Below are 27530 nucleotides of genomic sequence, written 5' to 3'. Positions count from 1 at the left end.
CGTATGTATCTGTGGTACCTAAACATCTCTATGGAAGGACCCGATCACACTGAGTTGATTAAGCCAATCAAGTCACTCATTGCTTAGCATCCTCTTTTTCTCCTGCTTGTCTTTCCAGTGGACTAACCTCTGTATCTGAAAAAGGCAGATGGAATCATAAGTGATAAAATCACTTTGATTCCCACTTGTTAGAAGCTATATAAAAGGTTTTTAGAGTTACAGGTTAAACTATGCACTTTTGGGTATTTAATTACTCTGTTTCTTATGTTATTACCACCCTTACTATAATGCACAATTAAGAGCTAGCTCAAAACATAAGTAACTTGGCTATGTTACTTGCAAAAATGCAATTGGTATCACTATAGAAGACATACAAACGAGATTTTCCTTAAGAAATAAAGGGTTTCCTTTGTGATTCTGCACATCAAATTCACTTTTATTTTAAGGTAGTCACCTTGTTGTCGAGTTGGGTCCATTCCACTGGGAAGTAATGGCTGACTTCCTGGGACACCTCCAAGTGCCTAGCATATTTATGAAACAAAATAAAAAGCAATATTATATAAATATTTATCAAATAAATGCCTTAACAGTTCTCTTTTAAAATTCCTATAACTAAAATACATTGGAATATTTCCCTAGATTTCTTATATTTCACATTTATTTATAAATTTTATAGGTCTACATAAACCAATATAATTCTTAGTTCTAAAAACACTCTATTTTGCTCTATTTTGTGGCAAACAAAATAAATACATTTTGGGAAAAATAATCTAGGCAACCAATAATTGTCCTATTTCTTCCTAAGTATAATGCCTTTCCCCAAAATTAATTTACTAAGGGTACTGAAATAACTAATTTGCTTCTGAAATGTAAACTCTTATTTCTATAGATTATTTTACTCATTTGAGATTACAATAGCAGCAGAACTAAATGCCACAGGGCCAATGAAAATTTTTTTGAAGTCATATTTTTCCTAAGCAACTATTAAAAAAAATAATACTCCAATTAAGTACAATTTGGCAGAATGGAAAAAAAGAGAACTAGAACTGAAAAAGGTGGAGATTAGAAGACAGAGTTTATTTTATGCAGGGTGTAATACTGGATATATACTGAGTCACAAGTTTCTAATTGAGCAGGACTTAGAGGTGGCCCAAGTTATTACAAAGCCTGCTGATCCTACAAAATATATATAATACATATATACACATAATCCTGACAATTGTCAAGAATTTTTTTAAAGCAAGATTAATTTTGTTTAATTGGTTAAGATGTTCAAACTTGAAAAGAAATTTGATATTAAAGAATTTATATATCTAGCTCAGAACTGTTTAATTAATTGTTACCACTTGAGATACAGCACAGAACTGCCATTTCTCAAACCATTTTTTTTTGCTTACAAGCACACTGAATACCTATTTATTGATTTCCGATTATATGATCTGTTCATTGCTTATCATTCCGGACTAATTTATTGGTGCTGCCACACTGACATTCTAACTTCCAGCCATACCAAACTTCTTCCAGTTTTTTTCAATTCATGAATTCAATCAACAATATCTAAATGCCAACCATTAAAAACAAAGCATAATTAAACCCTCTCTCCTCCTAAGGAGTTTACAGACCGCTAAGTGCCTATTGTTGTCACATTTTAGATCTCAACATAGAGATCCTTTCCTAACAAAATTCTTCAATATAACCCTGGTCTGGCCTAAGTTCTCCTTTTATTTGCTTTAAAATATGTATGTATTTTAAATTTTTTTCAAACTTACAGGAAAATTGCACAAACAGCATAAAGGATTCCCATATACCCTAACACTGATTGTCCAACTGTTAACATTTAATCACCCTGCCCCGTTACCCCTTCTCTTTCTCTCTCTATACACTTGCTATCAGTCTTTTTCAGAATCACGTGAGCACAATTTGCAGACAGTGCTCCTCCTCACCTCTGAGTACCGCACAGTATAGCTCCTTCAGCAAGAATATTGCCCTCTACAACAACATAACTTTTCAATTCAGGAAGTCAGCACTGATACAACACAAAGCCAACCAAGCCACAGACCGCATTCAAATTTTGCTGTCTGGTCAACAATATTTCTTCTTACTTTCTGGACCAGGATCTCATGGAATACATGGTGCATTTAGTTGTCACATTTTTCATGCTCTTTCAAGTAGGAATAATCCTTAGTCTTCCCTATCAGGTCCTCGACAGTTTTAGAGAGCAGGTCTTAAGTTTTACTAGATGATCTTCTGAGGCCTCTTCATGACCTGGACTCAGGTCACATTTTTAGAAGGAATACCGCAGAAATGATGTTATGCCCTTCTCAGTGTATCACACCAGAGGGCATTACTACTGGTGATGTTAATGTTTGTCATCTGCTTGTTGGTTTCTGCTAGATTCCTACACCATATGATTACTATTTTTCACCTTTGTAATTGATTACTTTTAGCATTAGAACTACTCCAAGATTGTCAATATCCCATTCTTCATCAATCCTTTATCAATCTACCAGCATTAGCATGCACTGACAATTCCTAAGCACTATGAGAGTTGCCAAATGGAAATATTTCATGGCTATCATTCTATTCATATTAGTTGACATTCCACTGTGAGAACAGATTACCTTTACTTATTTATTTACTTATGGATTTCTATTTTAATCAATAGATTGTAATCTATTGCTACTATAATTTAATATTAATTATACAAGATTTGGCCAGTGGAAGGCTCTTCAAGCTGACTCTTTGTCTCCATTTGACATGTGCCCATCAAATTTTGAGCATTTCCTTAACAGCGCAAGATGTTCCAGTTTCATCTCATGCTTTGTCTGGCCTAGCTCTGGAATGAGACCATGCTCCAAAAGGCCCTGATTCCTTCTAGTGGACGACAGCATTTAGGCATCAAGATCTGGGTTCTCAGTGTTCATTGTTAGTGGGGTACCTTCTGTTTTGACCCTCTTAATAGACGCTGGAAAAATCTATGTATATGTACATACATATCACTGCACACACAATTACATTTATGACTAATTATATGCCTCTCTGTGTTTGCATACGATGTATACATTCCACAAATTCACTGTCCAACACCAATTCAGTATCTCCAATTCCAACCCAAAACTTCAAGAACAGCATTCTTCCCTCCTATTCTTGTAAATACTTTCAGTGAAAAACCTGGATTGTATTATCTTCAATATCTTTTACTTACTTGCTCAATCAATGTAATTATTTGCTCAATATAACCACAACGGCTATTTCTTCTTTCTTCCACCTGTGTGTGACTCCTGCCTCCCTAAATGTCTTAGAATGCAGGGGGTGTAAGGGCTATTTATGTGTTTGTATTAGATCTTATACCTCACTCTCTTAGAACTTAAATATGATAATGGCTTATTTTCCTCTACATATCTCCAAGAGACTGTAAGCTCTGATAGAGTGTGGAACCTATCTGTGCCTATAGGCTCAGAATAATATATATTGAAGGAATAAACGAAATAAGGTTTAGATTGGACAGTTTTAGGAATTACCAGTAATAAAGTCATAAAAATCAAATAGATCTTAAAGAGTGAAAAGAAAAAAATCAGAGATATAATTCTTTAAAAATACCAAGAAAAAAAGGTAGGAAAGGAAACTGAAACTGAACAGGTATGAAATTAGAAAGGGCACCAGGACCAACGTTTCAGAATTCCTGAGGATAGTTTCAAAAGGAAGAAGTGGTCAACACTGTCAAAAGTTGTAACGAAGTGAATTAGGAGCAGGACTGAAAATACATGACTAGCCAACATTATCTTCAGTTTTGAGTTTGAAGTTGTCGCTATTTTAAGTTTCTAAGTGGTTAGGATTTTATTCTCTAGATTTTGATTCTGAATTTCTAATTTCATTGGAGACATGATGTTTTAGCACTGGAAACCATTTTCTTAAAAATTGCATTTTTTCTTATTTATCTTTGAATGTCAGAACAATTGACATGGCTCTCTGTTTCTATTCATCAGTTAAAAATACAGCATAATTCTATAGAATTCTTGATCAATGTCAAATTGTCTTTCAAAATGAGTGTCTTACCTAAATTTAACTTCTTAGTTATCAATGCCTGTCTTTTAGTATGTTAAATCTCTAACTTCCAAAACATTTTTATCAGTCCTGGGATGACCAGATGATGGTTCTGTGTATCAACAAGGGCATAATCATTACAAGCTTTAGACCTTTAATAGCAGGAAAAATGAACAACTTTATATACATCCTGTGGGTTGATGTTATTTTCACATTTTTAAAAATGGCAAATGTTTTCCATTCAGATTTCTTTAACTAGTCACAAATTTTGACACACATTTTTTGTTCTATAATGGATCTTCACTCAGACAAAGAAAATAAAACTATCAATGAGGGTGCTTGATAATAAGAAACATATCAACAATAATACACACTTCTGAGCCAGTACATCTGTGCCAGGAATTGTGCTAAGCTCTTTGGATTTATTATTTTACTCAAAGCTTACAACAATCCCATGAGATAATTATTATTAATCGTTTCTGATGATGAGAAACTGAGGATTAATACAGTAGTTCCTCCTCCTCTGGAGTTTTGCTTTCCAGGATTTTAGTCGCTCATGGTCAACTGCATTCTGGAAGCAGATGATCCTCCTTCTGTTGTATTGTTAGAAGGTCAGCAGTAGCCCAACGCTATGTCACAATGCCTACGTTATTCACCTCACTCCACCTCATCATGTAGGCATTTTATTATCACACATCATCACACGAAGAAGTCATAGCTGGGCACCACTGGCATTTGGACCTAAGATGCATGACACAATTGAGGCCCTTTTAACAACATCACTTTCATGGGTTTTTCTTCTGTAAAAAGGCAGTATCAGTAAAAGAGATATTAAAATACAGAAATGTTACATTAAGTTAGGATTTTTGTCTCCAAAACACAACTACTTGACATGTATGTTATTTTTCTATATTTCAACCACTGTAACTACACTATCCAATATAGTGGCCCTTTGTCTCATGTGACTAGTTAAATTAAAATTAAGATTAATAAAGTTAAAAATTAGGTTCCACAATCACTCTAGCTACATTTCAAATGTTCAGTGGTGCTCAAACTACTCCAGCTACTGCATATGACAGTATGGGCACAGAACATGTCTATCATCCCAGAAAATTCTACTGGGTAGTGCTACATTAGAATGCCAATTCCACGGGAAGAGGATGTCATTAGTTTGATTATTGATATATCCCCACATCCAGAATGATGCCTGGCACATAGTAAACTTCAAAAAATTACTTGTTGAATGATAGAATATTTCTGAGAGAGACTTTATAGAGTCCTATGAACTTTCCAGTGAAATATATGGCAATGCATTTTTTTGTATTGGCTTGTGTTCAAAAAAGGGAATACCGGTGACCAAATGGCTGTAAGATAATGAGATATGTTTTAGCAAGAGAAGTAAATATTGTATTAAAAAGCTCTGTACCCATAACTTAAATTGAGTAAGATTGCACAGCATTCATTATGTAAACTTTTCTGGGTTTGGGAAGAGAATGAATGTCTTTTTTGCCATTTTGAATGTTAGTTTCCTATGTTTTTCAAAGGTAGAAAATAACTGGAAAAGATATATATCTGAGCATATGCTCACAGTTAAAAGTCATTAGGAAATATGTTTTAAACTGTGTTTCACTGGATTACAAATGATTTAAATAAATCCAAAGTGTAATTATCATAATAACAAAGAAATAAAGAGATCCCAGTGTTACAAAGGGATATTTTGATTTGGCCATAAAAGCTACTTTATGTGATTAACATTAACCACTAATTTATTTCAACAGGTGCAACATTTAATTTTTAAACTTAGAGACTTACTATAGTCAACCTCCTTACAATTTCAGCAGCAAATCTCTTATCTACTCAATGTAACGTAGATCTCTCTTTATGCAGCTGAAGTGTTTCTCTTATGTTCTCATACTGATATTTAAATGAAAGTCAAACTCTGTATGTAAAAAATTTTACAAAGAAACTTATTGGGAATTCAAGCAATGGAGTCATCTTGTTGCTTAGCAACCTGTCCCTGTTCTTATTAGTGTCCTGGAGTGTTACATAGGCTCTTGTGCAAGGGGGTCAAAGGCTTAAAACTTCAATTGCACAAAATATAGAGTTTTCTACGGTGAATACAGTGTTGTGCTGGTAAATTAGCCTTACAAACAAGGAAGCAAAAAATCCCCAAAACCAAAAACCATAGAATACACATAAAAACCCAAACCTCTCCCCCCACCAAAAAAGAAAATTACTGGGAAAGGACATGCTAAATATCTTGAAAAAGACAATTCATAAGGAAAAGTAAGTAGTGTTGGTTTAAATTATAGGTATCTTGGTTATTATATGGGGATATAGTACATTTATTTTTAGTATATGAGTAAATGTCCCAACAATGTTTTTTATGTTCAAATGCCTGGTGATTTTTACCCTAACTGAAAAGTGATAAAGAAAAGTTTTTTAAAAGTTGTCTATCCTTAGCATCCATTATGTTTTTCCTATTACATAAGAACAATACATTAAATATTATAAAGGGTAATCTTATATATTGTACTATCAGAATGAAATGTGTACTTTTATTCATCTATGTGTATAATTAACTATGATATCTTGTTTCTAACCACAAATGAAATATCTGTTCAATGCAAATTTTAAAAATATAGAAATAAAAAATCATTGGTAATACTCATATTCTTCATAATCCTACAACCAAGTGAATAAAAATATTTCACTTTTATTTTCACATGCCTGTTTATAGAGTTTCAGGAATGGTGAGAAATAAGAGTATACATTCTCAAAAGTCTATAGGATCAGTAAATCAATAATTTATTCTTGTTGTCACTCATTAACAGTCTTGGTATTTCTGGCTGCTTTGGTTTCCTCAGCATAGTGTTGAATGAAGCTGTGAATTTTTCTGATTAAAAAATTTTATCTAGGAGAATGATAAAGACCTGTTCTATGTATCAGACAAAACAGACTTCAAAACAAAGAAAGTAACAAGAGACAGAAAAGGATATTACATAATGATCAAGAGTTCACTCAAAGAAGAGGATATAACCATTATAAATATATATGCTCTGAACACAGGAGCACCTATATATGTGAAACAAATGCTAACAGAATTAAAGGGGGAAATAGAATGCAATGCATTCATTTTAGGAGACTTCAACATACCACTCAATCCAAAGGACAGATCAACGAGACAGAAAATAAGTATGGAGACAGAGGCACTGAACAACACACTAGAACAGATGGACCTAACAGACATCTACAGAACTCTACACCAAAAAGCAGCAGGATACACATTCTTCTCAAGTGCACATGAAACATTTTCCATAATAAACCACATACTAGGCCACAAAAAGAGCCTCAGTAAATTTAAAAAGATTGAAATTCTAACAACCAACTTCTCAGATCACAAAGGTATAAAACTAGAAATAAATTGCATGAAGAAAACAAAAAGGCTCACAAACACATGGAGGCTTAACAACATGCTCCTAAATAATCAATGGATCAATGACCAAATAAAAACAGAGATCAAGCAATATATGGAGACAAATGAAAACAACAGCACAATGCTCAAACTTCTGTGGGATGCAGCGAAGGCAGTTATAAGAGGAAAGTATATAGTAATACAGGCCTATTTAAAGAAGCAAGAACAATCCTAAACGACTAGTCTAAATTCACAATTATTGAAACTGAAAAAAGAAGAACAAATAAGGCCCAAAGTCAGTAGTGGGAGGGACATAATAAAGATCAGAGAAGAAATAAATAAAATTGAGAAGAGTAAAACAATACAAAAAAAATCAATGAAACTAAGAGCTGGTTTTTGAGAAGACAAACAAAACAGATAACTCCCTAGCCAGACTTATGAAGAGAAAAAGAGAATTTACACACATAAACAGAATCAAAAATGAGAAAGGAAAAATCACGACAGACACCAGAGAAATACAAACAGTTATTAGAGAATACTATGAACATTTATATGCTAAGAAACTGGATAACCTTGAAGAAATGGACACCTTTCTAGAAAAATACAAACTTCCAAGACTGGCCAAGAGAGAAAAAGAAAATCTAAACAGAACAATTACTAGCAACAAAATTGAATCAGTAATCAAAAACCTACCCAAAAACAAAACCACAGGGCCAGATGTATTCACCACTGCATTTTATCAGACATTTAGAGAAGACATAATACCCATCCTCCTTAAAATGTTCCAAAAATAGAAGAGTAGGAAATACTTCCAAACTCATTCTATGAAGCCAGCATCACCCTAATACCAAAACCAGGCAAAGACCCCACAAAGAAAAGAAAATTACAGACCAATATCCCTGATAAACATAGATGCAAAAATACTCAACAAAATATTAGCAGACCAAATTCAAAAATACATCAAGAGGATCATACACCATGATCACGTGGGATTCATCTCAGGGGTGCACAGACTGTACAACATTAAAAAATCCATCAACATCATCCACCACATCAACAAAAAGAAGGACAAAAACCACATGATCATCTCCATAGATGCTGAAAAGGGCAAGTACCTCAGCATAATAAAGGCCATATATGACAAAACCACGGCCAACATCATATTTAACAGCAAGAAGCTGAAAGCTTTTCCTTTAAGATTGAGAACAAGACAAGGATGCACACCCTCCCCACTTTTATTCAATATAGTTCTGGAGGTCCTACCCATGACATTCAGAAAAAAAACAAAGAAATACAAGGAATCCAGATTGCTAAGGAAGAAGTCAAACTGTCACTATTTGCAGATGACATGATATTGCACATAAAAAATCCTAAAGAATCCACTCCAAAACTACTGTATCTAATATCTGAATTCAGCAAAGCTGCAGGATACAAAATTAGTATACAGAAATCTGTTGCATTCCTATATACTAATGATGAACTAGCAGAAAGAGAAATCAGGAAAACAACTCCATTCACAATTGCATCAAAAAGAATAAAATACCCAGGAATAAAACTAACCAAAGAAGTGAAAGACCTATACCCTGAAAACTACAAGTCACTCTTAAGAGAAATTAAAGGGGACACTAACAAATGGAAACTCATCCCATGCTCGTGGCTAGGAAGAATTAATATCATCAAAATGGCCATCCTGCCCAAAGCAATATATAGATTTGATGCAATCCCTATCAAATTACCAGCAACATTCTTCAATGAACTGGAACAAAGAGTTCAAAAATTCATATGGAAACACCAAAGACCCCGAATAGCCAAAGCAATCCTGAGAAAGAAGAATAAAGTAGGGGGGATCTCACTCTCCAACTTCAAGCTCTACTATAAAGCCATAGTAATCAAGACAATTTGGTACTGGCACAAGAACAGAGCCACAGACCAGTGGAAGAGATTAGAGACTCCAGACATTAACCCAAACATATATGGTCAATTAATATTTGATAAAGGAGCCATGGACATACAATGGGGAAACAACAGTCTCTTCAACAGATGGTGCTGGCAAAACTGGACAGCTACATGTAGGAGAATGAAACTGGACCATTGTCTAACCCCATACACAAAAGTAAATTCAAAATGGATCAAAGACCTGAATGTAAGTCATGAAACCATAAAACTCTTAGAAAAATACATAGGCAAAAACCTCTTACACATAAACATGAGTGACCTCTTCTTGAACATATCTCCCCAGGCAAGGAAAACAACAGCAAAAATGAACAAGTGGGACTATATTAAGCTGAAAAGCTTCTGTACAGCAAAAGACACCATCAATAGATCAAAAAGGTACCCTACAGTATGGGAGAATATATTTGTAAATGACAGATCCGATAAAGGCTTGACATCCAAAATATATAAAGAGCTCACCCACCTCAACAAACAAAAAACAAATAATCCAATTAAAAAATGGGCAGAGGAACTGAACAGACAGTTCTCCAAAAAAGAAATACAGATGGCCAAGAGACACATGAAAAGATGCTCCACATCGCTAATTATCAGAGAAATGCAAATTAAAACCATAATGAGGTATCACCTCACACCAGTAAGGATGGCTGCCATCCAAAAGACAAACAACAACAAATGTTGGCGAGGTTGTGGAGAAAGGGGAACCCTCCTACACTGCTGGTGGGAATGTAAATTAGTTCAGCCATTGTGGAAAGCAGTATGGAGGTTCCTCAAAACGCTCAAAATAGACTTACCATTTGACCCAGGAATTCCACTTCTAGGAATTTACCCTACGAATGCAGCACTCAAGTTTGAAAAAGACAGATGTACCCCTATGTTTATCGCAGCACTATTTACAATAGCCAAGAATTGGAAGCAACCTAAGTGTCCATCAGTAGATGACTGGATAAAGAAGATGTGGTGCATATATACAATGGAATATTACTCAGCCATAAGAAGAAAACAAATCCTACAGTTTGCAACAACATGGATGGAGCTAGAGGGTATTATACTCAGTGAAATAAGCCAAGCAGAGAAAGAGAAATACCAGATGATTTCACTCATCTGTGGAGTATAAGAACAAAGGAAAAACTAAAGGAACAAAACAGCAGCAGAATCACAGAACTCAAGAATGGACTAACAGGTACCAAAGGGAAAGGGACTGGGGAGGATGGGTGGGTAGGGAGGGATAAGGGGGGGGAGAAGAAATGGGGTATTATTATTAGCATGCATAATGGGGGGTGGGAGAAAGGGGAGGGCTGTACAACACAGAGAAGACAAGTAGTGATTCTACAACATTTTGCTATGCCAATGGACAGTGACTGTAAAGGGTTGTTGGGGGGACCTGGTATAGAGGAGAGCCTAGTAAACATAATATTCTTCATGTAACTGTAGATTAATAATAACAAAAAAAAAAAGAAAGAAAAGGGGGATTACTCCCTGATAGGATAAAATTAACTGTAAATCAACGATTAATGCATGCTTTAAATATCCTTAATTTTGATCATTTAAAGGGTGTCAGATGATCAGCTATGGAAATACATTTTTCTGATAATATTCTTTTCTCTTAAAAAAAAAAGCAGTTCCTGTGTGGTGATCTCCAATAAGTTCTTCACAATGGTATAAACGGCATATCAAAGTGTGGGCAAAGGGTTTGTTTGTGTTTATATAGAGGATCAAAGCCTAATTTGGCTACCCAGAAAACGAATTAAGATACAATATGAAGAACTTCCAACATCAACATTCTCTGGAAGAGTCATTCCAGAAGATGATCATCAAAAAACTTCAACAAAGATCCTGGCGCTGTTGCAGTTGTAGCTGCATTCATCCCACTGGTTCCTGGACTTGCCATTGGAATGAAGAAGGAGATATCTAGGCTGGCCTGTGCATACAGTAAAACAACAAATTTGACTGGATCTATACTGCTGGAACTCAACCAAGATTTAGGAGAAGTGCAAGTTGTAGCGCTCCAAAATCTTGCGACTATAGACTATCTACTGTTAAAAGAACATATGGGATGTGAACAGTTCCCAGGAATGTGTTGTTTTAATCTGTCTGATTTTTCTCAAACTATTCAAATTCAGTTAGACAATATCCATCATATCACTGATAAGTTTTCACAAATGCCTAGGGTGCCTAACTGGTTTTCTTGGTTTCACTGGAGATGGCTGGTAATTGTAGGTCTGCTTTGGTTATGTAGCTGTATTCCTATTATGTTAATGTGTATATGCAATTTAATTAGTAGTTTAAAACCTATACATGCATATGTTACTCAAAAAGAAGATATGTCAAAGAAATAATCAATCTCCCCATGTTTTCTTCCATCTGCTACTTCTATAGCTTTTCTTCTTCCTTCCTAATTACAACCTGAAGTAGAATTCGTGCCTCATATCGAAATTACCGAGTATCATAATTCTTCCAAGTGGTAAAGATACCTCAAAACAAATGCTGGGTATAGAAGCCATAGGGCATAAATCTGCAAAGAAGTAAAAAGCTAACCTTTTCAAACAATATTGCTTCTCTCTCACTTACCAACTTTACATTTCCCTGTATGGCCCTGGAAGATGACTGGTTAGCCAGAGACGGGTAAGATTCCTCAAGGGAAGAACAACCTAAGACAGGCACAGTCACAGGGGGCCATCAGGTGAGAAATTGGGGATCAACAGAGGTGAGGCTTAGAACCTCACCCCCCCTGTTTTGAGAGAAATCTTCTGCATCCGTGGATGTTTTGTTGCCCTTGTCTAGCTTGGATTAATACTTTGTCTATAGGCACACACCTGATCATCTACATTTGCCCTCTTACAGAACTAAACTATGTTTTCTACCTTTATCTTGCATCTACCTACCACTTCAGCATTTTATTAAAAACAATAATAATAATAATAATAAGGGAGAAATGTGGGATTCACATATAAATCAAGTATAAAAATCAAATGAGTATTCATATTTGACCTGATTGTTTATAGTTCATAATGCGTGATCAAAACCAAAAGTTTCTGTGATGACTGCCCTTGCACTGTTCACCATGTAAGAACTTATTCACTATGTAAGAATTTGTTCACCATTTAAGAACTTGTTTGTTATGCTTCAGAAGATTGGAGACTGATGAGAATTAGGCTTGGGGTTGATTAATGATTTTTACTGTTGTTAACAACCATTTGATCAATAAATATGAGAGATGCCCTCCCTCTCAAAAAAAAAAAAAAAATCTAACCAAGGAAGTGAAAGACCTATACCCTGAAAACTACAAGACACTTTTAAGAGAAATTAAAGAGGACACTAATAAATGGAAATTCATCTGATGCTCTTGGGTAGGAAGAATTAATATTGTTAAAATGGCCATCCAGCCTAAAGCAATCTATAGATTCAATGCAATCCCTATCAAAATACCAATAGCATTGTTCAATGAACTGGAACAAACAGTTCTAAAATTCATATGGAACCACAAAAGACCCTGAATAGCCAAAGCAATTCTGAGAAGGAAGAATAAAGCATGGGGGATCTCACTTCCCAACTTCAAGCTCTACTACAAAGCCACAGTAATCAAGACAATTTGGTACTGGCACAAGACAGACCCATATACCAGTGGAATAGAATAGAGAGCCCAGATATTACCCCAAACATGTATGGTCAATTAATATATGATAAAGGAGTCATGGATATATACAATAGGGAAATGACAGCCCCTTCAATGGCTGGTGTTGGCAAAATGGGACAGCTACATGTAAAGAATGAAACTGGATCATTGTTTAACTCCATACACAAAAGTAAACTCAAAATGGATCAAAGATCTGAATGTAAGTCATGAGACCATAAAACTCTTAGAAGAAAACATAGGCCAAACTCTCTTGAATATGAACATGGAACATCTTCTTCATGAATGTATCTCCACAGGCAAGGGAAACAAAAGCAAAAATGAACAAGTTGCACTATATCAAACTAAAAAGCTTCTGCACAGCAAAGGACACCATCAGTCGAACAAAAAGACATCCTACTGTAGTGGAAGAATATATTCATAAATGACATATCTGATAAGGGGTTGACATCCAAAATATATGAAGAGCTCATGCACCTCAACAAACCAAAAGCAAACAATCCAATTAAAAAATGGGCAGAGGAACTGAACAGACACTTCTCCAAAGAAGAAATTCAGATGGTCAATAGGCACATGAAAAGACACTCCACATCACTAATCAACCGAGAAAGGCAAATTAAAACCCCAGTGAGATATCACCTTACACCAGTTAAGATGGCCAACATCCAAAAGACAAGCAACAACAAATGCTGGTGAGGATGTGGAGAAAGGACAACGGTGCTACACTGCTGGTGGGAATGTAAATTAGTTCAATCCCTGTGGAAAGCAGTATGGAGGTTCCTCAAAAAACTAAAAATAGAAATACCATTTGACCCAGGAATTCCACTCCTAGGAATTTACCCTAAGAATGCAGGAGCCCAGTTTGAAAAAGAGATATGCACCCCTATTTTTATCACAGCACTATTTACAATAACCAAGGAATGAAAGCAACCTAAGTGTCCATCAGTTGATGAATGGATAGAGATGTGGAACATGTACACAATGAAATATTATTCAGCCATATGAAGAAAACAAATCCTACAATTGCAACAACATGGATGGAGCTAGAGGGTATTATGTTCAGTGAAATAAGCCAAGCGGAGAAAGACAAGTATCAAATGATTTCACTCATTTGTGGAGTATAGGAACAAAGAAAAAACTGAAGGATGAAAACAGCAGCGGACTCACAGAACCCAAGAATGGACTAATATGGGTAGAAGGGAGGCATAGGGGGAAAAGGGGCATTATGATCAACACACAGAATGTAGAGAGGTGGCACGGGGAAGGCAGTATAGCACAGAGAAGACAAGTATTGATTCTATAGCATCTTACCACGCTGATAGACAGTGACTGTAATGGGGTATGTGGTGGGGACTTGATAATGCGGGGAATCTAGTAACCACAATGTTGCTCATGTAATTGTGTATCAATGATACCAAAAAAAAAAAAAAAGACCTGTTCTACTTACTCCAAGTTATGGATACTTCAACAGTAATGAGCTATTCTGACAGTTGAGGCAATTTCAGTTTAAAATTGCAGAGACAAGTATATTTTTTGGACTTGATTTCTCCATATGTCCTTAACTGCTTCATAAGTTCTCTTATATGTATTTCCTCTTTGCCATATTGCATATCTTTGTAATTTTATTTTCCTTTTATCATTTTAGAGACTATTACCCCTTCCTGTATTTTTTTGGTATAAAGATATACCATGTGCCAATACCCCGGTCCTATAAATATGTAATAGTGTAAGCCATTGTGGATTTAGTCCAGAGTGATGAAAACCATCTCAAGAGAACTTAAATTAAAATTTATAGTTTAATCACTAGTAATTATAAATTCTGAAGGTTCTGTTTATTAAGGGAATGTCTTTTACATAGTCAAAATAGTCAACACATTGGAGAGGTTAATATTTCACTTTTGATTTTCTTAGGTACAGTCTACCAATAAAACAAAATTTCATTAGTTTGTGATCATTTTAAATTACAACTACACCAAAAATATTTAACATATTTGTGTTTTCACATACATCATTGCAGTTAATCACCAAAAATACTTTTGCCAATTCTACTTTACATAATTAAAATGAAATACCATTTTATTGCTTGAAAAGGTCATGCTAAGTTAAACATTTCCTAAAACACTGTTTACATTATAAATAATTTGCTCAGAAAATTCTTTTGAAAAATAGTATAAATTATTATGTTTGAAAAACAGATGTCTGAATTAATGAAGTTTAACTATATATGTGGGGGAGGGATCACAAAAAAGAGCCACTCAGAGAAAGTTGTTTTAACATATCCTTAGGTGAGACTGCTTAAAATACTTGAGGAAAAAGACCCTGTATCACAACTCTTTACTACCTTAAATTTTGTATTGTTTCTTTTAAAAAGATTATTATGTATTTATTACTGAAAATGATTTCAAACAATCTAGATTTATAATACCATATCCACCCTCCTTCTCTAACCCATTCCTCTTCTAAAAAGTATGTCTTTCATTTTGCTAGTCTTTATAGATATGGAACCTAGCACAGCATGTTACACTTACCAGGTATTTCAACAATGTCACATGGATACAATTCTAATAATTCCATCAGATTTTCATCATTGACATCATTGACATGGAGTCAAAAATATTCTAACAACACACTTGTACACGACATTCACATTTCCCTAATTCAGAGTTTTCAGGAATCTCTCAGATCTATGAAATATGCAAAGTTATGGATGGGATGTCCAAACCGTGCAGACTCCACTGAAAGATGCAAGTTTCTGTACTTAAAATTTAAAAGACCCAGGCACCTATGTAAGTAGATCTGATTCTCGATATATACAGGTCCACCCACAGAGAAAATAAGATTCCCATACTCTGGGACATTTGGCATCTTTGCACTTCTCTGTCCCATTTCCTGCCATCTCCTTGGTTATATGCACTGAATGCAGATTCAGTCTGAAGGAGAAAACTCCAGCTGCGAATGTGAGGCCTCCCAGTGGTGTAATCAGGAGCTGGGCCCGCACTGGCTTCCCAGCGGTGTAGGCGTGAGCTGAGCCTGCACTGGCCTCCCAGCGCTGTAACCGGGAGCTGAGCCTGCACTGGCCTCCCAGTGGTGTAACCGCGAGCTGAGCCTGCACTGGCCTCCTAGCACTATTAACCGCAAGCTGAGCCAGCGTTTTAGCCTCTCAGCACCGTAACTGAGAGCTGAGTCCGTGCTGGCCTCCCAGCAGTGTAATTGGGAGCTGAGCCCGCAGTGCTGCCTGCCTACTGTTCTCCCGGGGGGTGAACATGGGTGCCCGGGCTTCTTGCTGCTTACTAGGAGAGAACACTAGCAAACTGGAACAACTCAAGGACACTGCCCAATTTCAGTAAGCGTTAGGGCAGGAGAAGCAGCACCCTGTTGCTACCAAATGTGTTAGTAATACAGCTTCTAGTTCCGTTTTTGACTGGGGAGGTAGTGGGAACAGAAAAAGAATAAGAATGAAAAGATAATTTACTGTGGTAAGAGGGTTTACTTTAGACCTCAGAATATACCCACTAAATAACGGAATTTTAGAAAGTGACAGAATAATTATCTTGACATTAATATTCTGTAAAGTTAAGCAGTTAATTTCTTCTATACATGCACACTGTCTGTATCCTAAACCTAAACTAAACCCCTTGCAAGTAAAAATTGTACTTTATTTTCTTCAGCAAATAAATATTTATGACATTGATAAAAAATGACTTGAGGATAAAAATTCATGAGAACTTAAGAGCTCCTGAAGGTAAAAAAAAGTTGGAAGATGTATTGTTAATGATTTATTAACAGATCTAAAACTTCTAGAAGCAGCTAATTACATTCCATTATAATTGGGCAAAATGGATATGAATGTTATAGCCACAGTATTGGAACTATATAATATAAAAAGAAAACCAAAATATGTTCATAGAAAATTTTATTGCCATCCTTTAAATGATCAGTATTTACCAAAAAATTTATATATATTAAAAAAATTAGGTCCAAAGTTTATGGCAGACTCCAAGAGTCAGCAAACTTTTTTTCTGTAAAGATCCAAATAGTAAAAAGTTCTGAGATTTGCAGGCCACATATGGTCTCCAACATAACCACTCAAATCTGCTACTGTGGTGTACATAAATGAATGAGTGTGGCTGGGTTCCAAGAAAACTTTATTTCCTGTAACAGTCAGCCAATCTATGGGTTGTAGTCTGCCAACCCTTGAAGTAGATTATGTGTTACTAGAAGTAGCACTAAGTGGGGACAGAGAAAGGATAATTTAACATTTCTACAGATAAGGAATATTTGTGACATTTTCAAGATCTTTACTGATTCTTAAAAAACAAAAACAAAAACAAAAAAACAAGTAAACTTAAGTAGCACATAAATCTTACCTGGTTAGGTATCCTCAGTGGGGGCCTTGGACCTCCAGGGTACCGAGGTGACATAAAAGGCTATTGAAGTAAAACAAACAAAAAGAAAACAAAACAAAGAAACAGCACAATGTAAAAATACAGGTCTGAAAATAAACTGCTTCAAAGAATTTTAGAATTATACAAAACATAAATCAATTTATGTCCCTATGTGGTTGTCCTCAGTAAAATAAAAACTTTAGAGAAGAATTACCATCCTATTTTTTACTTTGTAGAATACCCATAAAGTTTTACAAAAAAATGTAAAAATGTCAAAGATAACTAAAGTAACTATAGCAAAAATTTTTTTAAACGTTAATTATTATTAAGATAATGATGTCTAATTGGCAAAAATAAGAGTAAGAAATTTAGGCAATTGAATCTCAGGAAAGACTATTGGCTATAACATTATACAAACTAGATTCTGAATTATCCAGTTTGGTTATCAGTTTTCCCTAATAATCTTAAAGTTGCCAAGTTTCTTCACCTTTTCTTTTGTAGCTCTGTTTAAAATGATACAGAAATTTCTTTTCTAAGGGTCATCCGTGGTTAGAGGAGATTTGGTTTTCCTTTATGAAGGGTTTTGTTATAATTCAAAATTGATTATAAATTTGAAAGTTGAAATTCCTTTGTATATTTTGAGCCAAACAGATTGCAGGGTGTTAAAAAAAAAACAAAAGAAAAAAATGATCGTAGTCTTAAAACTGAAGTCAATTTATCTTGTGAGATGACTCAGAAGCTGCTAAGGGGTGGCGGCCTTGTCAGTCCCAAAATTGTCTGAAAAACGTCCTAAGAGAATCTTTTAGTGATTGCCCAATGTTGAGTGGAAGGAAATTTATTTCTGATCGCTTAGATTTGGGCATCAAATTTTTCAGTTTATACCTAATTATTCAAAATTCCATTTTTATAGAAAAATAATATAATGCCATTTAATTATATCACACTATGTAACTTACTTAAATGGAAGATTGTTTCTTACATGTAATATACGCAAATTATCAACTCTAAAGCATTGAATATTATGAAGTAAAATATTAAGAATGAACTAATGTGAATTAAGAATCAATTGAACAAAGGCTTGAACAAGTCAAATATGTAGTGCATTACATAATTAAATTCCACATTTATAATGCATTTTCTGCAAACATTTTTAGAAACTAGGCCTGCAGTTCATGGCTACACATATTTTTCAGGGCCACTTTAAAAGTAATATCTGAAAAGTAAAATCCTAACATATTTATGCTGTATAGGATTTTTAAATAGTATTTTTGGAGGGTCTGACAAACAGAGAAACTTTAGAATTAAGCAAGCAATTTGGCTTTTTGCTCACTGTGTTCTTATATGTTAGTCATATCATTACATGTTCTTGTATGTTAATCTTATATGTTAATCAGAAGATAATTTTAAATGGATTCACATAATGTCACCTCAAGTGGAATTTCCAATTTTTAACGTTTAAAAATGTTTTAGTTTACACATATCTGATCAAAATTGTCTCTCATCATTTCTGAAACTCTAAATTGGATTAATTAATTAGTGTACTGCCAACTAGACGCTTATCCCAATATTCCTATTTTCTCTGCTACTTTCCTAATCACCTGATTTCATTTATGAAATTGCCTTTTACATTATGGACTCATTTAAAAAACATAATAATTAAACACTGTGTCATTGATTTTGGAATGGCTGTCTTCTTTCACAAAGTGATGTTTTATGACATATTCACTAATCCACAGTATAATATTAATTTAATTTTTGAAACATGGAGAAATAAAAATGGGTTACTAATAATTCCTGTCTGGAGAAATAAAAATAGGTTACTAATGATTCCTGTCTATAAAAAATTCACCTAGAAATAGAATACAAGGTAGACATTACATTAAAAATATTACTAAATACCACAAGCTGAGATAAACAATGAGATGTACTATGCTTGAGATAGAGTATTGGAGATGTGCATGTTTCTCTGAATGTAAATGATGTTACAGTGTTAATTTAATGGATTATTTGATAAGAGTAATTTTATTTCTAATCAATGGGCTTGAGAATAAATGAATGTATTTTAATGGTATGTCACACTCTCCTATCTGACTATGAGGTCCCATCAAGGGACTATGGAGAACTGGTAGTGCATGAGGTAGCTGGGAACCTGCAAGTCCTGCAGAATAGGACTGGGAGAGAAAGATTCTCTCTTTGGATACTTTATTTCCTCTTGTATGCCCTATTCCAAGAAGTTCAAATTTATGTTCGTTTGGCAAAAAGAAAATTACTTGTAAATTCTAATTTGTACTTATACAACTAAAGCAAATAATGACAAAAATCTACTTCATTTAGATAAAAATTTACTACTTTTACCTAAAATACAAAGATTGCTATAGGGAAAGGATTTTTACTATCAAATTAGTGCAGTTATAACATAAACTCTTAATACTCAGCTTGACCCTTACCATAAGGCATCTAGTTAAATCCATCACCTAGGTCCTCAAGGACCTGCTTGTACAGGTTCCGACACAGCAAGGGAATCCAAGAGTTTGCATACTAGCAACTGAGAATATTCTACTAATATTAATACTTCCCTATTCAGAAGTCAATTTTCCTTCCAATTATAATTTAAGATATTAAAGTCAATTTAAATTATTTTACAGAAAAGTACTAATCTAAGAGATTACCCACTGATAATATAGAGTACATTTATTAAAAGCCATGTCTGTACTTTCTGTATTAATAACCTGGGAAGGACAGGTTCTTCAAAGGAATCCTTAAGCTATGAAAATGTGCTTATTCTTTTACATTTGGGGAAGTTATTTTTAATAGTTTGGGCATCAAAGTATTTGCCTGATGGTGTCATAATGGTGAACCAATGTTTTAACTGGAAAAAGCCTTCCCCTTGAAAAAGTTATTTATAATGTGTATGGTAAAAATATTTGACTGGAAGTCAAAGGTCTGGATTCTAATTATTGTACCACTGTTAATTAGCAGAGCGGCCCTGAGCTAAGAAGTTCTCAGGGCTTTTTTCCCCTCAACCTTAAAATGCAGAATTAGAATAGATGATCTCTAAAGGCCCCATAGAAACACAAAAACAAAAACAAAAAGAAAACTCATGATTCTGTGTTATTTCTAGCATTATCCTTAAATATAAAGACTAGATTATTATAAATAGCAGTAAATATTTGAAGTGTGTCAGGGGAGGGATATAAGCATGTGCTCCTAAGGCACAAACCACCTTTATCGAAGAGCAGGAGAAGCTTACTGATAATCATGCTTTCCAGAGAAAAAGGAAAAGCTAGTTAAAGGTAAAAATACTCCATCAAACAATGATGCTCTTTTTCAGATCAAAGGTCAACAGGGAGAATAAAAAAGCTGCATGTATCGATTAAAAGGTATGGTAGGGACTTACTCATTCAACAAGTATTTATTAAACACCTACAAAGGCACTCTTCTAGGTGGCTGATTATATCAGTGAACAAAGCAGATAAAGATCATTGCCCTTTGCTTAGGATTTTCCAAGCTTCTCAGACTTGTAATTAATAGGAGAAACAATTTTCTGGAAAAATTGTTTTCCACATCACTCCACTAATCTGAAAGAAATAGAATGTTTTATTCACCAAATGGCAAGTATCAATGACAACTGAAAGAAAATAATATTTTAATCTGGTGCCTTCCCTCAGAAGTCATATTACATCATCCCTATTTGATAGAACATACAATGTTATGATGAAAATCAAGGCTTTGCTTATTTATTTATTTATTTATTTCTATTGGAGCATATTGATACACAATCTTATATTGGTTTCAAGTTTACAATACAGTGATTCCACAGTTACCCACATTATTAAATCCTCACCCCAACTAGTGCTGTTACTATCTGTCAACACAGGAAGATGTTATAAAGGCTTTGCTTTTAAGTATTTTTTTCCAAATATAACACAAGATAAACTGAGTGGTATAGCTAGTACTCTGACATATGGAAACTACATTTTTAGGCATAAATTCTCACTTTTATGTGTTTCAGTTATCTGCCTACAATGAATGGTGTAATCTAAAGTGGAAGGAATAAAAATATATACAAAGCCAGAAAATCAAAATTTGGTGATTATGTGAATGGAAAAAAAAAACCTTGAATAGAAATACAACCCAAGTGTCCAGCTCATTTCTTCCAAGCAGTCTTTTATAGAAAAGATCACATCATTTAGAAGCATAATATATTTTAGAATGAATGTCATTTGATCTTAAAGGATTTTATTTTTCATTATGTCAATAATTATTCATGGAATTTTAAACTTATTCCTTTCTAAAAGAGAGGTGTTGCTTTACTCTTTGCCCTTTCTGCTCTTGGAAAGTTACAGTCTGTCTCTTTTTATTTGATCTTTCAAAAACCTGTAGTGTTTTATCTCAGCTCTCTAAGAATTAGAAGGAACCACCTCTTTCTCTTTCTTTACCTTCGTTGAAGGGAGATTGCTCAGTCCTATGTTTTCCTTCTCTGAAAGTCCCAGAACCCTGCAATGGAACTGTTTTATAAATAATTTACTCATCCTGAAACTACTGGTGATAAGAACCATTTTAAGCTATAACTTCTTTTAATATATATGATTAAACTATACATTTAAATGACACATTCCTAAAATGTTTATTATTTCTAACTTTCCTAGAAAAACATATAAATGTGATTTATCAACAACAGAATATTCTCTATTTCTTGAGATTACTCTGTACTCTCCTTTCTTTGCCAAGTAAATTTTTACTAACCCTCCAAGGGCCAGTTTAAATGTCACTTCCTCTTTAAAGAATCTCTATAGGCTCCTTTCCCTAGATTTCCTTAGCACTTTGTTCATACCATTATAGAGGATTCAGTTACTGCAGCATAATGTGTGCCTTGATAGGAAAGAAACCCACCTCAGAGGAAAGAACCAAAACCATATCAAAGCAAGTAATTACCTTCATGTTAAGGTAACTAATCCATAAAATAAAACTGGCATTTCTAATAATCCTTAAAATTGATATAGCAATGTATAAATCATCTTCTTTCTTATTTTAAATACTTCAACATGGCTTCAGAAACTCTTTAAATCTTAGTCTTTAAGAGCAAATTGGTAATAAAGAAAATTTAAAATCATTTAAAAATAAAAGTCTTTAAAATGCCAATCACTTAAGCATTTTCTATACGCTACATTTTATGAGCACAATTTAGAACAAGTCAATGATGAAGAGAATAATAGTACTAGCTTCTTTAGAATGGATAAATGAAACATTAGGACATTTCACACTTCTGACAAGTTAGAAGTCTCAGGTATGTTCTAAAACATACAATGATACAGGATTTACCTAATTAAAGTAACAACGTTTTTAAGGGCAAAATATTCAAGTGAAATTTGCTTTGAATTTGGAAAAAAATAATACCTTTTTAGATGACTGAGAGAAATACATAATTACCAAGTTTAAGAAAATATGAATTTACAAAACAATTTAAAAACAGGAACGCTCTCTTAAAAAATGAGTTCTTACTTCACAAAGTAACTTGTTTAACAAGTTCTGTATTGTAAAATTATAATAAAATATGACTCATAGAATTTTATTTGAATATGCCTTTTTGACATATTTTATAGCAGGAAGTTTTACATTTTTAGAGATTACTACACCAATTTCCTTATTTTATGTAAAAGATAACCATAGATCAAATTTCTTAACTGCCGTTTTCATCTTCTTACAGCCATAATAACATCTGGCTACACTAATATCTTCTAGAGTAAAGGCAGGTACACATACTTCATTCTTACAACCAACTGACGATAAATAAATTGCCCAACCTAGCACTTCTTCCTTGCCCCCCCCCCACCCTCTGCACCTGTGCTACCATTCACTTAATGTAGAATTCTTTACCCCTGCTACCACTCAACCATGAAAAGCTGAAAAGGCAGTGGTATTTCAGGTAAGCAAGTTAATTTGCATTTGAAGCACTAATTAGCATGTGCTCTTGAGTCACTGGACTAAAATAAATGAGACAATGGAAATAAAATTAATTCAGCAAGCTCTCTTCTTTCTTAAACAGAGAGTTTTGATAATATATGTTGTCTTCAGTCCATTTACCTGTGTTTTTAAGTCGAATGCCAAAAGGGAATTAGGCGATAGGTGAGGAATGGTGGCAAATGGATGTGGTATTTTATTAGAAGAATATCATCATTATAATCAGACTGTTCTTTATAATGTGAAAACTTAGAATGAAGTTCCTGAGGAAGGGAAAGGAGGAGTTAGCACATTCTAAGAGAGCATGGAGAGTCACAGCCAAACAGCTGGCTCACTGACTGAGTGAATGCACAAAATTGGTGGAACACTCTGAAAACTAGCAACAGATGTAATCAAGTTTCGTTCTTGTGCATAAAATCTCACCTGACCAAGTTGTGTGTCTTGTGTGAAATAAGTAGCATCTATTGATATTGTAAAGAGTAAGCCACAGTAATGCCATGGTATATTTGGTTGTCTAGTGAGAAAATGCTTTTGGAATATATACAGAGAGGAAAATTTTTGCTTAAACAGGATATATTATATCTTCCAGAGGACCTAATAGGAGTAGGTAAGGAACAAAGTGTTGTATATTCCAAGAAGATACTGAGCTATAATTACAACATCCATATCAACATATAAGATAATTTTAATTCAGATGACTAATAAAGCTTTTTACTTTCTTCTACTGTTTTCAGGATTCTCTTACTATTTCTGGGATAACAGGGTTGAAATTGTTTCTCAGGCAGTTTTAGAGAACAGCAGTAGTTAGTAACCACTATGGTATGAAAGAATGCCCTATTAATCAACAAAAAGAAGGACAAAAAACACACGATCATCTCCATAGATGCTGAAAAAGCATTCGACAAAATTCAACATCCATTCATAATAAAAACTCTCAACAAAATGGGAATAGAAGTATCTCAACATAACAAAGACCATATATGACAAACCCACAGCCAACATCATACATAACAGTGAGAAGCTGAAAGCTTTTCCTTTAAGATCAGGAACAAGACAAGGATGCCCACTCTCCCTACTTTTATTCAACATAGTTCTGGAGGTCCTACCCACGGCAATCAGAATAAACAAAGAAATAAAAGGCATCCAGATTGGCAGGGAAGAAGTCAAACTGTCTGTAATTGCATATGACATGATATTGTACATAAAAAACCCTAAAGAATCCACTCCAAAATTACTAGATCTAATATCTGAATTCAGAAAAGCTGCGGGACACAAAATTCACACAGATATCTGTTGCATTCCTATACACTAATGATGAACTAGCAGAAAGAAATCAGGAAAACAATTCCATTCATAATTGCATCAAAAAGAATAAAATACCTAGGAATAAACCTACCCAAGGAAGTGAAACACTTATACTCTGAAAACTTCAAGACACTCATGACAGAAATTAAAGAAGATACCAATAAATGGAGACACCACCCGTGCTCATGGATAGGAAGAATTAATATTGTCAAAATGGCCATCCTTACTAAAGCAATCTATAGATCAATGCAATACCTATCAAAATATCAACAGCATTCTTCAATGAACTAGAACAAATAGTTCTAAAATTCATATGGAACCACAAAAGACCCTGAATAGCCAAAGCAATCCTGAGAAGGAAGAATAAAGTGGGGGGAATTACGCTCCCTGACTTCAAGCTCTACTACCAAGCCACAGTAATCAAGACAATTTGGTACTGGCACAAGAACAGATCCATAGACCAGTGGAACAGAATAGAGAGTCCAGATATAAACTCAAGCATATATGGTCAATTAATATATGATGAAAGAGCCATGTATATACACTGGGGAAATGAAAGCCTCTTCAACAGCTGTTGGCAAAATGGGACAGCTACATGTAAGAGAATGAAACTGGATCATTGTCTAATCCCATATACAAAAGTAAACTCAAAATGGATCAAAGACCTGAATGTAAGTCATGAAACCATAAAAATCTTAGAAAAAAACATAGGCAAAAATCTCTTGGACACAAACACGAGCAGCTTCTTCATAAACATATATCCCTGGGCAAGGGAAACAAAAGCAAAAATGAACAAGTCACACTAAATCAAACTTAAAAGCTTCTGTACAACAAAGGACCCATCAGTAGAACAAAAAGACATCCTACAGTATGGGAGAATATATTCATAAATTACATATCTGATAAGGGGTTGACATCCAAGTTATATAAATAGCTCAAGTATCTCAACAAACAAAAAGCAAATAAGCCAATTAAAAAATGGTCAGTGGATCTGAACAGATACTTCTCCAAAGAAGAAATTCAGATGGTCAACAGGCACATGAAAAGATGCTCCACATTCCTAATCAGAGAAATGCAAATTAAAAACACAAGAGATATCACCTCACACCAGTTAGGATGGCCAACATCCAAAAGACAAACAACAACAAATGTTGGTGAGGATGTGGAGAAAGGGGAACCCTCCTACACTGCTGGTGGGAATGTAAAATAGTTCAATCCCTGTGGAAAGCTGTATGGAGGTTCGTCAAAAAACTCATAATAGAAATACTATTTGACCCAGAAATTCCACTCCTAGGAATTTACCCTAAGTATGCAGGAGCCCAGTTTGAAAAAGATATGCACCTTTGTGTTTATCGCAGCACTATTTACAATAGCCAAGAAATGGAAACAACTTAAGTGTCCATCAGTAGATGAATAGATAAAGAAGATGTGGCACATATACACAATGGAATATTATTCAGCCATAAGAAGAAAACAAATCCTACCATTTGCAACAACATGGATGGAGCTAGGGGGTATTATGCTCAGTGAAATAAGCCAGGTGGAGAAAGACAAGTATCAAATGATTTCACTCAACTGTGGAGTATAAGAACAAAGAAAAAACTGAAGAAACAAAACAGCAGCAGAATCACAGAACCCAAGAATGGACTAACAGTTACCAAAGGGAAAGGGACTGGGGAGGATGGGTGGGAAGGGAGGTAAAGGGAGAAAAAGGGTCATTATGATTAGCATGTATAATGTGGGGGAGGGCACGGGGAAGGCAATATAACACAGAGAAGTAGTAATTCTATAGTATCTTACTACACTGATGGACAGTGATTGTAATGGGGCATGTGGGGGGGACTTGATGATGGGGGGAGTCTAGTAACCATAATGTTGTTCATGCAATGTACATTAATGATAGAAAAAAAAAAAACGATGCCAGATTAATTTTTGTATGATAAGGCAAAAAAAAAGTGTGATAATTTACGGATCATTTTCTGAAGCACAGCCTGGGTCATGAGAACTGCGAACAGCTACATACAGCAGCTCACCTCTCATAGAGCGTCTATCGTGTATAGTGCTGGGTTTATGCATGGAACCCTAGTGTTTTAGGCTAAAATATATCCAAAAAGCTGTAATCCTCAGGTCTTAGAAACAACACATTTTAGCTTGCATGTTGTTTTTTTCCCATTAAAAAAGACTAAGCATTAGTAAGAACATTAAGCATTCTGCTTTCTTAGTATATACTGTCTTCAGCACACTATCTTTGGTCCACAAATCTGTAAGGAAATGGTTATTTGCCAAAAAGTGATGTGATTTCTCAACATTTAGGCTATAACACAAGGTACAAAATGATGTATAGCCAGGAAAAATACTGATTATCTTTAGTAATTATATTAATTACATAAAGATCAAACATCTACCCTACTTGGTCTCATGCAGATGTGGCTTTAGATGACTTATCTTTCTTTGATGTTTTTGATACACTGTTTTGAGCAGACACAGGGAATAAGACAGAGTTCTGTGACATGAAAATTATTCTAAAATCTTTTAAGGGAAAACTTCTCCCTGAATTTTAGAAAATGATAAGTATGGCAGGTTATAAATATTTATTTATAGTCCTAGAAAGGTAATAAAAATATGTTCACTATACGATTTTACCCAAAGCATAAAAATTTTTTTTAAACTAAATATTTCTTTTTACTCATTCTGTGTCCATGTTTAAGTTAATTTAATTCTCTTTACTATAAATGATTTTCCTATATAGATTTTTGTTCTCTGTTTTGCTACTCTATATTTCACTTAGAAGTAATTTTTCTTAATTAACTTTCATGAAGTCATGTGCTATCAATAA

General features: G+C 34.4%; 1 protein-coding gene across 6 annotated transcripts in view; it reads right to left on the bottom strand.

The window, feature by feature from the left end:
* SSBP2 (single stranded DNA binding protein 2) overlaps positions 1-27530 on the bottom strand; it is a 299317-nt gene that overhangs the window by 45964 nt on the left and 225823 nt on the right. For all 6 annotated transcript variants that reach the window (XM_073234476.1, XM_036999672.2, XM_036999693.2 and 3 more), the window contains 2 exons: positions 17411-17470; positions 455-521 (listed from right to left, as the gene is read on the bottom strand). In XM_073234476.1, coding sequence (XP_073090577.1) covers positions 455-521; positions 17411-17470 — 127 coding nt within the window. The remainder of the gene's footprint in view (positions 1-454; positions 522-17410; positions 17471-27530) is intronic.

The sequence above is a fragment of the Manis javanica genome, chromosome 1 (genome assembly GCF_040802235.1).
Source record: "Manis javanica isolate MJ-LG chromosome 1, MJ_LKY, whole genome shotgun sequence".
Taxonomy (NCBI): domain Eukaryota; kingdom Metazoa; phylum Chordata; class Mammalia; order Pholidota; family Manidae; genus Manis; species Manis javanica.
The sequence above is the reverse complement of the archived record's forward strand: the minus strand, read 5'-3'. Positions and strand labels throughout refer to the sequence as shown.